Source organism: Oreochromis niloticus, linkage group LG7 (genome assembly GCF_001858045.2).
Source record: "Oreochromis niloticus isolate F11D_XX linkage group LG7, O_niloticus_UMD_NMBU, whole genome shotgun sequence".
In the NCBI taxonomy this organism is placed as follows: domain Eukaryota; kingdom Metazoa; phylum Chordata; class Actinopteri; order Cichliformes; family Cichlidae; genus Oreochromis; species Oreochromis niloticus.
In genome coordinates, this window is record NC_031972.2 from 50,995,453 (window position 1) to 51,011,208 (window position 15,756).

Sequence of the window (15,756 nt, forward strand, 5' to 3'; positions counted from 1 at the left end):
GCCATGAATGCATGCAACTTGGTATCCTTAGGCAAATACAATTGACTTTGACTTGGATTAGATTTTATAATACCACCCACATAATACATCTGGAGCATCCGAAACCTCTTTGTCTTGGTTGATGTCACCAGCAGTGAGCTGATGATGTGGGCAGATGGGGACTGTAGGCCTGCATGCATATGCACAAGCTTCACAAATTGCTTCTCAATAGCATTACAGTTGAAAATCTCTTCCCTCACTCCCACTCTGCTTTTTCCTGCACTGTTCTCTCTCCACTTTTCTTGGTTTCTTCACATCCCTAAAGTGCATGCGTTCCCACTCATGTCATTGTGCTTAAGCTGTGTCAAGTGGAAGAATATGTGTGCGTGTTGGTGCGTGCAGCTTTGAGCACATGTGCGTGTGCACATATTTAGGAGGGCTTCGGCTAAAAAACAACTTTCAACACAGATGGTGAAAAGCGATGCAGCTATAAATTAGAAGTTACAGGAGAGGTGCATAGAGAAGAAGGTGGTAAAAAGTGAACGTCGAGTAGGCGTAGGAAGTCAGAGGAGCCAGGAAAAATATTTGGCGCTAAAGACTATTACCATTTTGAGCTTTGATGACGATGACTGTTGGAAAAAAATAAGAGAAAATGCGAGGGGAAAAATGATATAGGCTGTACCGGTGGCAGCGACTGTGTACAACCATGCAGTAACCAGGCACAGCAGCTCCGTCACGCTTTGCATTTCTCCACGTTATGTAAACATATCTGTAGTAATGCACACAGCATTTAAAGACTTTGAAGGATGGTGGCTCTTTTAAGCCTCACCACAGCCAAAGAAGGCCCTGATAAAAGTATAAGGAATGGATTAACCAGTGTTTACTGCTGTGATGTAAACATAACATTAACCAACTGCAAGAGCTAAATATTCAGTGGGATCACAGGGCGAATACATTAAGGGGAACTGGACATGAGATTACAAGATTCATTTAAATGAAAAGCTTCTCAGTGGCGCATATGAGAAAGTAAACACAAGAAAAAGAAGAATTTTCTACTTTAGTGACCTTTGTGGATCATTGACTAATAAGGATTTTGAATCTTTGCCTTGAACCTCTATGACCATATAGTCACCAGCTATTACTACTATTAAGTATACCTGTTCAATGGCTTATTAATCTAAATTAATGTCATTTTAGGCATGTAAACATCAAGATAATCTGTTGAAGATCAAACTGAGCATCAGAATGGGCAAGAAAGGTGATTTAAGTGACTTTGAGTGAGGCATGGTTTTTGATGGCAAATGGACTGGTCTGATTTTTTCAGAAACTTTCAGTCTTCTGGGATTTTTTCCCCACAACCATTCCTAGGTTTTCCAGAGAATGGTCCTAAAAAGAGAAACTATCGAGTGAGCAGCAGTTCAGAAAGGCCAAACTGCTTCAAGCTGGTAGGAAGGCAACAGTAAGCCAAGTAACAACCAATGTGTACACAACACATTGAACCTTGAAGCAGATGGACTACGGCAGGAGAAAACCAAACTGGGTGCTACTCCTATCAGCTAAAACCTAGCTTATAGCTATTGGCTCCCCAGGCCAGGGAGACAATAGTCAGTGGATTCCCAGATATAATTCTTTTATTATAAATTAACTTATGACATACATAATAACATAGACTAATGTGGTAATCTTAGACATACAGCTCTAACTGTGAGAACCAGCCACATGCCGTTCAAACCTTTTGTTTGGGAGGGCCAAAGAAAGAAAAGGATAGTTTACTTAAAGGGAGGGTGGCCTTAAACTGAGAGGAGCTAAAAGAACAGGATAGGCTGAGCAGAAGGGCTCATATAGGATAAATAAAACCTGGTAATTGTGTAAAACTACCCTACTAGACTCCAACAATGAGATTCTTCTACAGCTGGAAATGGACATAATAGGTCTCCTTTAGCAAGTTCGCAGCCTGAGTAATAAGGAAAATGTGGGAAAAAATGGAGACACCAGGGGAAAAGTGTATCAAACAATTCAATAAACTGTTTATTGTCAGCCCTGACCCTCCTTAGAACAAATAGCATAGGGTATATAGAGGCAATTTAATGCCCTTCAACCTGGAATAATGGTAGTCATGGTTGACTTAGTTTAAAGCTCAGACACTCATTACAGGGATGGACACTAGTCCACCTCCAGAGTATCAACAGGCACCACGAGGACTTAAATCGATAGATTCAAGGGCATCAGTGGGACTGGTGAATAATAGGTTGCTTGTAACGGTGTGAAGGAGCCATAACATCCTCAAGCTTAGGAGCCAAGAGAAGCTCATTTGGTTTGATCAGGCGTCTGTCTGTACGTAACAGTCATTTATCCCAAAATGACACCCAGGAGGGGAAAAGTGCGAAGAGTATTTAAAAGAGAGGAGAGAGGTCAAGTCTGAGGAAGGCATGATGGTTAATCTGACCTGAGGAGCATCAGGTAAAGAGGTAAATTAATGAGAAAATGAAATAATTAAAGAAATGATTAAATGATAAACTGCAGTCCAAGCAGGCAGATGAGTTAACCTCCTTTTAAGTAGTGTTTTTGTTTTTTCAGGCATCCTCCAACAAACAACTGTAATCCATTATTAATGTGCGTTTGATGCGAGGCAGACGCACACTTACAAACACAAGTCTGCCTTCTCAAAGAGAGCGTCTTTGGGTCTTTGGGACTTACATATGAAAACCATTCATTTCAACCTGACCAGTTAATTCAGTCTTTCTGAGGCTGAGCTGGGGGAGAAAATTATGGCAGACACACTGATAGATTACGTGATAGATCAGACCGTGCAGACAGGATAAAGTCCTTATCAAAGACACAGAAGAAATGGATGTAAGCTGAATGTCAACTTTATCACTCGTCCAATCAAAATTAGAAGTAGATAATATTCATTAACCCCCCGGTGAGATCACAACAACAAGGAGAAAGAAGAGATGTTATAAATCAGTGTGTGGAGTTTCTGTTTTCAAAAATAAAATACAAATATATAATTTATTGATATCACACTGTTTCCTACAGGGTGGTGTGGGCTTTAAGAAAACGATGAAAAACAATGTGCAGCCAAAAGTGTAACGAATTATATATACAAAAAGATTCAACTGTTATCCTGACAGTTTATTACAGGCATATTTACCACACAGAAGTTAAGCTGTCAGTCTATTCTGTGAGCATCTGTCCATGAGCAGGCTGCTGCTTATTTATCACAGACACTTGTGAGTATTTACTAGTAGCATACAGTAGATAAGAAAACCATTTGTATTATTGAGTTATTGTATTATTTTGCCAAAGGATGAATACATACATACAGATTCCTTCTGTTGTATTTAACACTACCTCAAAAGGTTTGGGGATTCTAGTGGAGCTTTAGAGCTATTTGTCTTGGGCATCCTCATGGGGACACACATGTGAGTGCTCTTTTGACATAATACACATTACTACGAAGGTGTCACACTGTTGGATTAATCTATAGATGTTGGTAATGTATCAAAAAATGCAGCGATGCACCGGTCGGCAACCGCGAGGCTGAAAAATGTAGCCAGCACACAAGGGCCATGTAATGAAATGTGCTATATAAATAAAACTGCCATTGCCAAGGGCCAAAAGCTGGAGTTCTTTTAATGGGCATTTGAGGCTGGCTTCAAATATATTAACTCTTTACCCCTTGAAAGCCTAGTCTAGGAGCAAGCTTTGAAGTTCTTTTATATAAGGAGTGGTTTCTGCCACATTTCAGGCCTGCTTATAGAACAAAATGACTGGGTGTGCATCAGAAGTTAATGAGGGTGGTCTCTGCCTATCCAGCTACCCTTGGAAAAAAACAGTTGTTCTAATGGTTGTCAAACTGTGTCTTTTTTGATAGATGTAGTGTCAAAACTTGTTACTATGGATACAGGGTAGGTCGTCAGATGTCGAGTTTATAGGGGAAAGAGTTAAAAAGTATGTTTACAGGTCTTGTACACATTTTTTTAACCTCTGTGGATAGTCTTTTTTTCTAAATGCAACTCGGACAGGGGTGATTTTCTTTTATGAGTCATATATCTAGATACAGACATTGTGGCAGGGCTGCTTTGATTGACAGGTGTGCTGATTGGAAGCTTTAGCCGATCAGTGTCTGCTAGGCCTCACTTCTACTACGGAATCAGTGAACTGGATCCATTTGGCCTGTTTGTGCTGTTTGTGCTTCTTAAAGCATTAACACTGACAGCCAATAAGACTACTGTTTGTCATAAAAGTGGATGTTAACAACGCCTGAGCGAAAGATCATATGGAAGGACACACTTTCGGGGTAGAAACACAATCTATGCTCCGAATCACGATTCATGCCCCCAGGTTTATTTTAACTTCTGTGACTAGTAATGTATATGATTAGCAACCCCCTGGCAATTACCAATTGCTATGGGAAAATGTACAATTCTCCAACTGGTTGCTGAGGGTTAGAAAGTGAGAGAAACAATTCACTTTCAAAGTAAAAGTTTTGCCTTTTTAAATGTGTCACAAACAACTGTTGCCTTTTGCTTATTTCCCTTTGTTATTTATTTTTTGTTTATTTAACCTCCTAGGACCTGGCATCCACATATGTGGACATCACATATTGGGTTGTCTAGACCAAAATACTAAATTTTGCTCTACAAGGGCCTGATATCCACTTACGAGGACATTATACTGCCACTGTTCTATCGAAATTTAAAGCGAATGTCCTCATATGTGGATCTCATTTTTCTCAGAAACAAAAATACGGTTAAAAAAAAATCACGTAATTCTTTGTTTTCCCTTTACTTTGGTCTTAACTCTTCTCTTCTCCATAGACTGCAAATTGTTCAGAACATGGCTGCTCGTCTCCTTACTGGTAGTGGGCGGCGTGTCTCTATTACCCCTGTCCTTGCCGACCTGCATTGGCTTCCCGTTAAGTATCACATTCAATTCAAAATCCTGCTGCTCACCTTACGAATTATTATCAATATAGCGCCAAGCTACCTCATTGAGCTACTTAGATTATATACTCCTACTAGAGCACTAAGATCATCTTCCCAGTCACTCTTGGTACTGCCAAGATCCCGGCTGAAGACTAGAGGTGACCGAGCGTTTGCCTTGGCTGCACCCGATCTATGGAATAACCTCCCCATTGCTATCCACGAATCTGATTCCATTCAATCCTTCAAATCGCAGTTAAAAACCCACTTATTTAGCCTCGCCTTTTCTACCAGTTAATGCTTGTTTGTTAGTTAGTTTAATGCTTTTTTCTATCTTCGGTCTATTCTTAACTACTTTTAATCATTTTTAAAATTGTTGACTGTTTTATCCTTTACACACAGTGTTCTTTTATGCTTTTATATGCATTTCTTTGGTACTTTGCCATAGCCTTCATCCTTCCCTGTTACTTCATCTTATCCTCTTCTATGTTAAGCACTTTGGTACACCACTGGTTTTTAAATGTGCTATATAAATAAAGTTGTCGTTGTAGTAGTAGTAGTAGTATTCATCAGGTCCCAATCAGCCCAAATAGCAAAGAGAAATTAAAAATGCATGCCATGAAGGAGTTCTTATGAGGTTAATGCTAAAATCTACATGAAAAGCAGATCATATACTAAAATTAAGATTATCCATGATATAAGATGGCCAGATACTTGCCTCAGGGATACACATATTATGTGTATTGGTAACAGCTGATGTAAATATAAGTTTGTTGACAAGTAAACTCCACAGTCTAACTTTAAGTTATATTTTATATAACAGCTATGTGGCAGACTGAGAAAACGACCAAACTTTATTTCATTCCCTTATAAATATTTTAAAATTCTATCATAGCTCCAGCTCATTTTACACCCCTACTGCCCAGATTTTGTTGGATTTTATGGTTGATTCATCCGTTCACTGTCAGAGGTGCTAATAGGGTGATGGTGGCATTATAGGTGACACCAGGCATGTGCCACGTGATGCTTTGTTGGTCAAACTCCAGCTCAGATTGTCACTGTGCTTACCCTTCATCTGAGACAGACGTAGGCGGCTGTCCTCTCACTGTGAAACAGGCTCTGTCATGGCACAACAGTGTTGCAGCTGAGCCACCGAGAGCATATATGGACAGAAAACCGGCACAAGTCCCTGTAGCCTACAGCGGATGCAAGAGACACTCTAACCACAGGTGCTCGCCACCTGTCACAACTTCACTGGTTACTTTACACATCCTAGTGATTGCAGCACATGGGGCTCCAGGTTTCACTGTGAATTGGGATTTACATTACGCTGTCTGGTATGGTTTAGCACAGTTATCATCACCGCATGCTAACATAAAGGGATGGAAAGCACTGGCATCCGAGAAGCAAGGTCCAGGGTCAGTCGTTCAGGCGGTGCAGTATAATATCAGAAAGTTAAACTCAACAACATTTAATAGTGACCTGATTCAGAACCTCTTAGTGTACCAAAACCCTGAAAACACTTCTTTTAAACCAAGTGCTGTTGATATAAAATGACACGACTTTGGGGCAGAAAATTAATTCAGAAAGGATTTTTCTGAAAAGGGAACGATTAGGAGATATTTGACATTTCCAGAAGAGCTGCTTTGTTTTCTGAATCAAATACCAAAATGCACCCACCAACCGGCTCACATTGTTGTCTGCAAGAAGGATAAAACTGTCAATAATCTGCCGTCCGTCCTATTTGAAGTGGCGTTCTTTCGCGAGCAAATACCTATTGAGCCTCGCCAGACTGCCCGGCTTTACAATAATGTGATGAAACATGCCAAAACAGCAGGTCATTCTTTGAGCACTCTGCAGCATTTCCAGCATCCAACTCTGCGCTCACTGTGTTAAATGTCACCTCATCAACTGCATTATTTACCTGGAACTGCAATCATTTTTCATTATATCCACATCTCATCTGCTGAATGTTTTTTAGTGTCTTCCCACTCAAATTATTTTGTGCAACTGAGCAAAAGGCGAAATATTTATTTTGTGTTCCTTCGTATGCATGCGCTGTTTACTGACATCCAGCCTTTTGTCTTGAGACGCTAACTGCAAACAATGGAAATTATCTGAGCTCTGAATTGAGCCAGAAGGTAGACGGAAGCAAATTGAAATGCTCAGTATTACAATATACCTGGAGGTAAATACCATTTCTGCTGTTATGCACAGATTCTGCCTCAGAGGGGACAGACTGTGAAGACATCTGAGTGACATCTAAGGATTACCCCGCAGCTCAGTGGATATAAAGAGGGCAGAGCCCAGGCTCAAGTACAAGAAGCAGGGACTTTGAAGTGGCAATTAGGCTATGAGCTTTGCACCTAGAGCTTCTAAGGCACTGGCCTCTCCACCTCAGTCAGTACATAAAGATGAGGTGTGGCAGCTTTGCTGACTGGATGCTGCTCCAGTTCCGCCTGTCCAATTAGCAATTTCTTCTCTCTCCCCCGAGGATTGGTCCCTTTCTGCCTGGCTTAGCTCACTTCATGTGCACCAGATCACCTACGTGCATTTTATCCCTCAATGCTGCTAGCCATACACTCTATGCAAAAGAGTCTGCGCTTTGATATTTCCTGCAAGTTCTCGTTAGCCGTCCACATTTAACCTCCTACACAAAGCGCTTTGTTGTCCTGAAAGGGGTTTTTATTGCAGGCTCATTTACAACATCACCGTCACCACTCACACCAGTATGTAGTGCCATTTATTTTCTCTTTTATGTACATATAAAAAGCGATCGCCACTGAAATCTCAAGCAAACAAGCGACTTTCAAGTTCAAGAGTGCTCTGACTTCTAAAAGCTTCTGATCAAAGGGTTCAATGGCTCGTTTAGCTCACTTGTCAGTTTTTACTGAGTGGTGCCATTTTCCACCAGCCTCCATTTAAAAAGGGTCTTTTCTTTCGTTACTTGGTTACATATGGTAAAGATTGCATTTTATGTTTGCTGCCCTCGTTTAACTTCAAGTGGAAACCTTATTCCAGCTCCGGCATACAAACGCTGTTTTATCTTCCACCTCGCTAATGTATCACCTGCTCGAGGATTTCAGGCTAAAAGTTTTGTAGTGTTCATGGGGAAAGATAAATTGAATTTCCTGAGTGCTGTGATAGCTGCGTGTTGTTCGGGCTTCTCTTACTCTAATGATGCCTCTTTTTCCTCCGCAGTCGTGGCGCTGAAGATTTGCATATCTTCATAATACTGCAGAAGCAGTGCATTTCCTTCTCGTCATCCCTCAGCCTGCATGCTATAGCTGTCTATAGTGTTTCCCAAAAAAGGAGCACATATTCCATGAAGTGGAAAGCAGAAGCCAGCTGTCCATTACTGAGAGCAGTAGCATGGCCTCTTTGGACTGCGTTTTAGTTGGAAGCTTTTTACTCCCTTAGCTCTCATGACTGACACAGCTCATAAAGCACACACCCCCACACCCTCCGACCTTCAGAGAGAATACAGGACCCTACATCAGCTGCTGGCTTTCACAGATCCACCTGAGTCTCCACAGTTCAAAACAGCCATCAGTGAGCCACTTAGCTCTGCAGCTACCACAAGCCGTAGCTGGACACCAGTTCAGCTCTCCTTATTTAAGATCTATCGCTCCCTTCGCTGATGTCATGGCATCTAATGGACTCTGCTTTATTGACTTCTCTGTGAATATACAGTAGCAGAGTACATGGCATCTATTTTCAAACCGCTATGAATAGAGATAATCATCATTCAGGATATGGGTGCGTTTCACTGACCCTCTCATGCTCAGAGGGGCATGTTTGCTCTTCTTTACCATTAGTAGCCTGTCTGTTGATAAAGACAGATGGATGGATAAAGACTATTATGCTGATTATATCTACTGTATCTGTATAATCATTGCATGTTCAGTCGAGCTGGATCGTGCCTTTTTTTCCAGTCTGGGTCAGTCTCTGTGATCAGGAGATAAACTCAGGTAGTGTCTAATGTTTAAGATGTTTAGGATTCTTATCTTGCAGGTGATACAGGTGTAAAAGCAGGTTTCCATCAACCACACAGAGCAAAGTTCAGTTCCTGCTGGCGCTGGTTAAGGCACATATTCTTTCTATCGCTATAGTCTGAAAATCCACAGAAACATCTGCAAGCAGCTCACGACGCGGAGCTGCTGAAGGAGTTGCGTGGTTGAGGCTTTTTGTGTGTTTATTGTTTTCACACTTTCCTGCTGATCTAAGAGTGGCAAGAACTTGACAAGAAATGCAAAAAACATTATTATTGCTACATAATGAAATTAAATGTAGCGCTTCATTGTGTTAAAAGTCAAGGATGCCGACATTTTGTTTAGAAAGCACTGAATGTAAGTCAAATCTTGTTTCTAGGAAAGCTCCAGAGAGTACACAAATCGTTAGCTGGTCACACTGGTGCAGGGACATATTTAAAAGTGGATCGACAAACAAACCGTTAAACAAGCATTTAAACTGCAATAAATGATAGAATTTATTGCCCCCTGCTGAGAGTCTAAGGTGGCTAACACAAACCAGCTGTTGGCAGGTAAAAAGAAGGACCAGGCAACACTATTTCTCATTTTAGGTTGTTTGCTTAGCTGAAATGAGGACAGTCAGCAGGAACATTGATAAAGGAAAAATAAAAGGACGAGATTATTTGTTTAGTTTTTTTTTAAATAAATAATGCACAGTCTGTGTTGCCTATATTTCCCCATCCAGGGTTCAAGGCTTTTTTTCCCTAATGCACAAACTAAATGATTCTTTTGCACCACAAAATAAAACGTTATAAGACAACATAACCATCCTTTGTCCCACCAAGACTCCGTGTGTGGCAATGCTTGTGTGGTTGAGTTTGCTCTCTCTTTTCTGAAGTGGCCTCGGGTGTCTCAGTGACTTGAAAACAGCGGTTCAGGTTGAGGGAAAGCGCGAATAAAATGGAGATCCCATTCAGACTTTCCCTATGAAATATCACCTGCCACTATTACTCCTTTCTAGTCACATCAGTTCCCTGAGGAGATTGCAAGGTGGACAATAAGGCAAAAGATGTGACAGAGAAGGGAGATGAAAAGTAAGAATGCAGTGATGGTAAATTATGGGCTGATGCCAAGGTTTAAAATACTTTTCGACTCTTTATTTTGTTATTGTATCCCCCATCCCCCACCCTTTTATGTCAGGGACACAAAGACATCTTTGTTATAAAGAAATAACTCGACTGTTTTGAAGTCTTTTAACTCTTCTGTCAAAGGAGTTGATGTGTGGAGTGCTGAAGGATGGACCCAAATGCAGGACGCGGGATGTAAATAACAATAAAAAACCTTTTATTGAAGCCAAAGGTGCACAAGTTCACAGAGGAAGGCATAACAGACACTTTAACAGCAGACGAAGAGAAGACGGGACTATTGCCACATTTCAGATACCTCGGAACTCACTCCTGGGTCGGTGCGTTCCAGAAAAAGCGTGTCTTCTCCCAGGATTGAAGCAGTGATTTTTTGCTTGTTAGGCAAACGTGTAAAGCTGTATCTGCTATACCACCATGCAGAAAGGCAAGTTTAAACTGCCTTTGAAAAGCCATCGCCAAGTCCACAGGTCTCAGTGAGAGAGCTTTCCAGTGTTGCAAAACTTCTTTCTAGTTTTCAGCCTGATCACATGACCTCAGAGACCTCCTGGCAATGTATGGATGTAAAGTTCTTATGCTTGTCCATGCAAAGCTCTAAAAGAAAAAAAGTCAAACCCAGATTCTTAAAGTGGACTCTGGAGTTGATGGAGAGTCCCTGCAGCTGAATTAGCAGTGCTGTGTCATGCGAGTACCTAGAAGGCAACCCGCAGATGCTCCAAGGAAGTTTTGTTAAGATGAGTAAACAACAAATTACAATAATCCAGACGTGACGAGATAGAGGGATGAATAACAATCTCCAACTCAGAGCGTGACACAAACAGGGACCAGATATCACAGTGCAACGATAAAACTAATCAAGCAAGAAGCAGTGCTGAAAATTGCTAGAATAGTAATGAAATCAGAGTATAGTGAAATCAGAGGATAACGTTAATCCAAAACGTCAAACTAATACAATGCCTAAGATTTTAATCGCCTAAATCAACGAAAAGCTACCATGACATCTTCATCCCACTGTCTTTGATCGTTAGGCCGGCACAAAAATTAATGCAACACCACTGCCATTACTTAATGCCATCTTATTTGCCTGTAGGCCTACGGCCAGCACCGGCCTCACAAATGGCCGGTATATTGGTGTATCCCTAATGGAAAGGGCAGTTATGACAAGCAAAGGAAGGAAAGAAGACAGCAGCTGGGAGGAAGGCAAACCCAGTAACTGAAAGTGTTTGTCATTGTTTATCACTTGTGGGTGTGAAAATGTATCCTGACATCCATTTATTGCTGTGTGTTTTAGAATCAGTTAGAAAGAAATCCTGAATTTGAATACATAGCCATCCTTCCCGCTGCGCAGATATGAAAAGCTCAGTGAGGCCGTCTGTCCTCGTGCTGCAAAGTGAAGCCCATCCAGTTGTTTTAAATGTGGGAGAATGTGGAACTGAAAACTCAAGAGTGCTGATGTGTGAATCTATTCTGTCTCAGTCACACACTGAGACACATGTGAGCAGCAATAGATGATGTTTTTTTATGACTCTCTTCCAGAGCCACCTCTCTCGCTGGGCATCTACCGATACCCATAAATCATGAGCTCTCTTGTATTGTCAGCCTCTCCTCCTCCTCTCTCCCCCTCCTCCTCTCTCCCCCTCCTCCCTTCACTTTCAGGCTGTCACTTAACAAGCTGTGACACAGTGACAGTGATGTGTGTGCATCTGAGTGATGCCTGGCTCTACTCCTTATTGGAAAGGTATTGAAACGCTCCGGCATGAAAGGGCTGGTGATGAGATTGTATTTCTTAGGTTCTTATGAGAATGTAAAAAAAATGGGAGCTGTGCTCGGCTATTCAATTAAAGGTGGTGAGAGAAATCCCTGCTTTCTTTTGGGTTGCACCCTTTGACAACATGATGTACAATGTCCTCCATGCTTCTATTTTACACATGTTGAAGAAAATATCTCTGTGTATGCCAAAAACTATCACTCACATTTTAAAAAAAAAAATCTCTTTCCACCTCCCTGTATGTGTGTGTTTGTGCACAGGCTCAGTGTCCCTCAGTGTGTTCCTGGTCTCCCTTGCAGTGACAGTGTGTGCTGTTTGGCTGGTGGCTCTTTGTGGCGTCTGTGGTTGGTGTCAGCGCAAGCTGGTGAGTTTACACACACACACACACATACACACACAAGCTTCACTAACAGATACACTGTAGCTTCCAGTCACATTTGTTGCCACCCCATTATCCTTCAGTAATCAGAGAGCCTTAAATAAACAGTGCGGGTTTGCTACAAAAAAAGACATTTCAGAACATCATCAAAAAGTACAATGTGTGCAGCTATTAAGAAAGTCTGTGCAAATATTTTGTGCAGTTGAGAAATTTTGAACGCAAAAATTTATGTAGACGGATTAATTGTGGAATGAGAATTCAAATACAGCATTGCAAGTAGTAGTCTTGTTATTAACAGCATCAGCAGCTAGCTCTACTTGACTGTTATTGTTGACTTTACTTCTAGCAAGTTGAATTTTCTTGTTAACCACTTATTATTGTTTTTAATTGTCTAATTATAATATTCCTGTGAGGTTAGCAAGATAGCGAATCAAGCATAAGCTCCCTGATTCAGAAGTGACAGGAAACACAAATCTAACTTTTCCAGTACACGCACTAGTATTCAGCCCTTGCTGGTGCTAAGCCTGGATAAACGGGAGGATTGCATCTGGCATTAAAATCTGTGCCAAGGTATATATGTGGATCGATTTGCTGTGGGAGATAACAGAGGAGATGAAAGTTGTAAATGCAAATTTTACACAACTAACTGGAACTTTTTAAAAAATTCAACAAACATTTCTAACTTTTTCGATGGTACAAATATATGCTGCTGAAGCTATCATTTTACTGTTCACCTCACAGGAATACTGTAATTAGCTTAACAAGAAATTTGAGTTGCCAAAACTCTTGGAAACAACAAAGTTTTGAAAACTCATTTTGCCTCATTATTTTTTAGTTTTCTCAGCACTTCCCACCCCAAAACGGGATTATTAATGATTTTAGAGTGTACAGTGTACTGTATTAACTACTAATCATTAATCAATGTGTAAGTAGTTGAATCAGTGTATCTGGATTAGAATTGATTTTACCTAACTTTGTTAACAGCTATTCATAGTTAGATAGTTCAGTAGTTTTGATACTGGTTATAGATTCCTCTAAAAGTTTATCACAACAGGATGACAGGATCATAAGATGGTTTCTAACTGAACAATAAAAAATAAGACATTCATATATTTGCAGTTAATCGACTTTGAACTGAATCTTTGTTGTCCTGTGAATAATACAGCTTTTTTAAACTATGCAATAGAAAGTCTGTAAAAGGTTTAGAAAGAAACTATGTAGCTAATGGGACCAACTTACCAACTTAAAGACATTTGCAAAATGACAAGGTCCTTTCTCTTTTTGGAGTCCCAAAAAGTTAAAAGTTTAATCCCAAACAATGTTTGCACTGTTTTTCGTAAAATGTTATTGTGGAGTATAAGTAGTTTTCAATATAAATTTCAAATAGCATAGAAACATAAAACACACACTTTTTTCACTGTAAAAAACAGCATTATAGTGATTTCCAAAAGGGTTATAAGATACATAGAAACATTATCATGTGTTTGCAACAAAAATACATTTAACTGCACAACTGAGTGGAACTAAACAGCTTTGAGAAGAATGGGTATAAGCTAACAAACAGGATACCAATAAAGAAAACATAAAGGAACAGATAAATGATTTAGGTATGACCATAGCTAGCTTAAACTGTGGCTATTAGTTAAGGCATTAGCTAACAGTACGGCTAAAACAATGAAAGTGTGAGCTAAAACTAATGGACAAACCATTCAGATAGTTTGCTAAATATTATGATCACTTGTTAATGGAGTATTAGTTGATGGAAAATGAAAGAGATAAGTGGTGGAAATAGTTAGCCAGTATTTATAGTTAAATGGCTAAGACAGTTCGCTAACAATCCGATCAATATTTTCGCTAAAAGCAAACAGCTGAAAGTAATCCACATCCACTCTAAAATGAATTCTAATGAGGTGGTGTTGATGAAAGGGTTGAGTCCATCTGACAGCCTGTATGAGTACATTAGATGAAAAAGGCTGATAAACACTGTAGTAGGGTACTAATTAACCTCCTAAATATTACCATCTCAGCATTTCTAAAGTGTGCTGATACAGCATCAGCACCAGTCCACTCGATGGGAAGAACCAGATCAAAAAGACTGACCTCTGACAGGGGGCATGTCATCGTGATTATGTGGTATGAAATGTGATTGATTAAAGGGAGGCAACCACTCTTTAGACAGACCGAACGGTATGGGCTGGTGGCACTTTGGCTGACTGATTCTTTTTTTTATTTTTTACATTCATATCCCTCTAAAGTTAATTGATTTCTGGTTCATCCTGTGCTTGTACAACCGAGGAACACGGGTCACCTATTTCACATTTATTGTTGGCTCCAACTCCTTATTTGAGCTCACCATCACACTGCTGTTAAACTTACTGGTCCACAGATGGCAGAATTTGGCACTGCAACAGGCTCCGCACACCACATGCCTCACTACATAATATCATTTGTATCGCCAGCAAGGTGACTGTATCTAGATTACTTTTTGATGCCATTACAACATATAGGGAGGAAATGATCTGTGCTGAAATGCAACAGAGGTACAACACAGGCTTTCTATTGTTTGCTTCAGTGGAACATCACATTATATTTGATATTCCACTTTAAAGTAAATGGAGCAGTGAATGACTCCCAGTTTTCTGCTGTGGATGGAGGTAGTTCTGCTGCCACTACCTTGGAAAGTCCCTGAGGTCCTCTCCAGAGCACTGCTGTAAATGGATCTTATTTCCATCCTGTGATAGTGCTGTGCAGCGGCCACAGAGGAGCAGGGGGCTGGGATAGGGGGCCGATCTTTCGGCCTTATGACCCTGTGTGGGAAACTGTCCTCACACCACAGTAATTATAGTTGTTGTTTTTTTTATAGGTCTTATTTGTATTGTTTTCAGGAGATTATTTCTAGCACTATGTTGGATATGTTATCATCTATAAAACAGAAAGCTTTTTTTCTTTTTGCAAATGTCATGCTTTCTAACAATAGCAAGTATAAAGAAGAAGGCAGCCAATATCACTGATTTATTTTAATTGGACCTGGTTTTGATTTAACTAAAAAAAAAATGGGGTAATTTTACATTACAATCAAGCTTTTAAGCTTATATTTGATTGATGAAAAGAAGGCTAAGAGGCATACACTCACTGGCCCTTTTTTAGGTTTACCTGTTCACATGCTTGTTAATGCCAGTTGCATGGCAGCAGCTCAGTACATTTATACATTTAGACAAGGTCAGATGGGCTGGTCTGAATATTTCAGAAAATGATGACCTGCTGGGATTTTCCCACACCAACATCTCTACAGAGAAAATGTTCAGTGAGCGGCAGATCTCTGGGTTAAAATACCTTGTTGATGACAGAGGTCAGAGGAAAATGGCCAGACTGCTCCAAGCTGAAAGGAAACTAAAAGGAACTCAAGTCATCACTTGTTACAAAGGTTTGCAGAAGAGCATCTTTGAAATCATAGCACATCAAACCATGAAGCAGATTGGCTACAGCCACAGCAGACCACACTGGGCACCAATGACTACAATTCACACAGGTGCAAAAAACAAAATGAAATATTGAGTATTGGAAAAAATGGCCAGATTTGATGAGTCTT

The 15,756-nt window shown here is 40.3% G+C and overlaps 1 protein-coding gene across 3 annotated transcripts in view; it reads left to right on the forward strand.

Annotated features, from left to right (window-relative positions):
- syt7a (synaptotagmin VIIa) overlaps positions 1-15,756 on the forward strand; it is a 92,873-nt gene that overhangs the window by 24,197 nt on the left and 52,920 nt on the right. For all 3 annotated transcript variants that reach the window (XM_005470629.4, XM_025908518.1, XM_019361655.2), the window contains exon 2: positions 12,049-12,152. In XM_005470629.4, the coding sequence (XP_005470686.1) occupies positions 12,049-12,152 (104 nt within the window). The remainder of the gene's footprint in view (positions 1-12,048; positions 12,153-15,756) is intronic.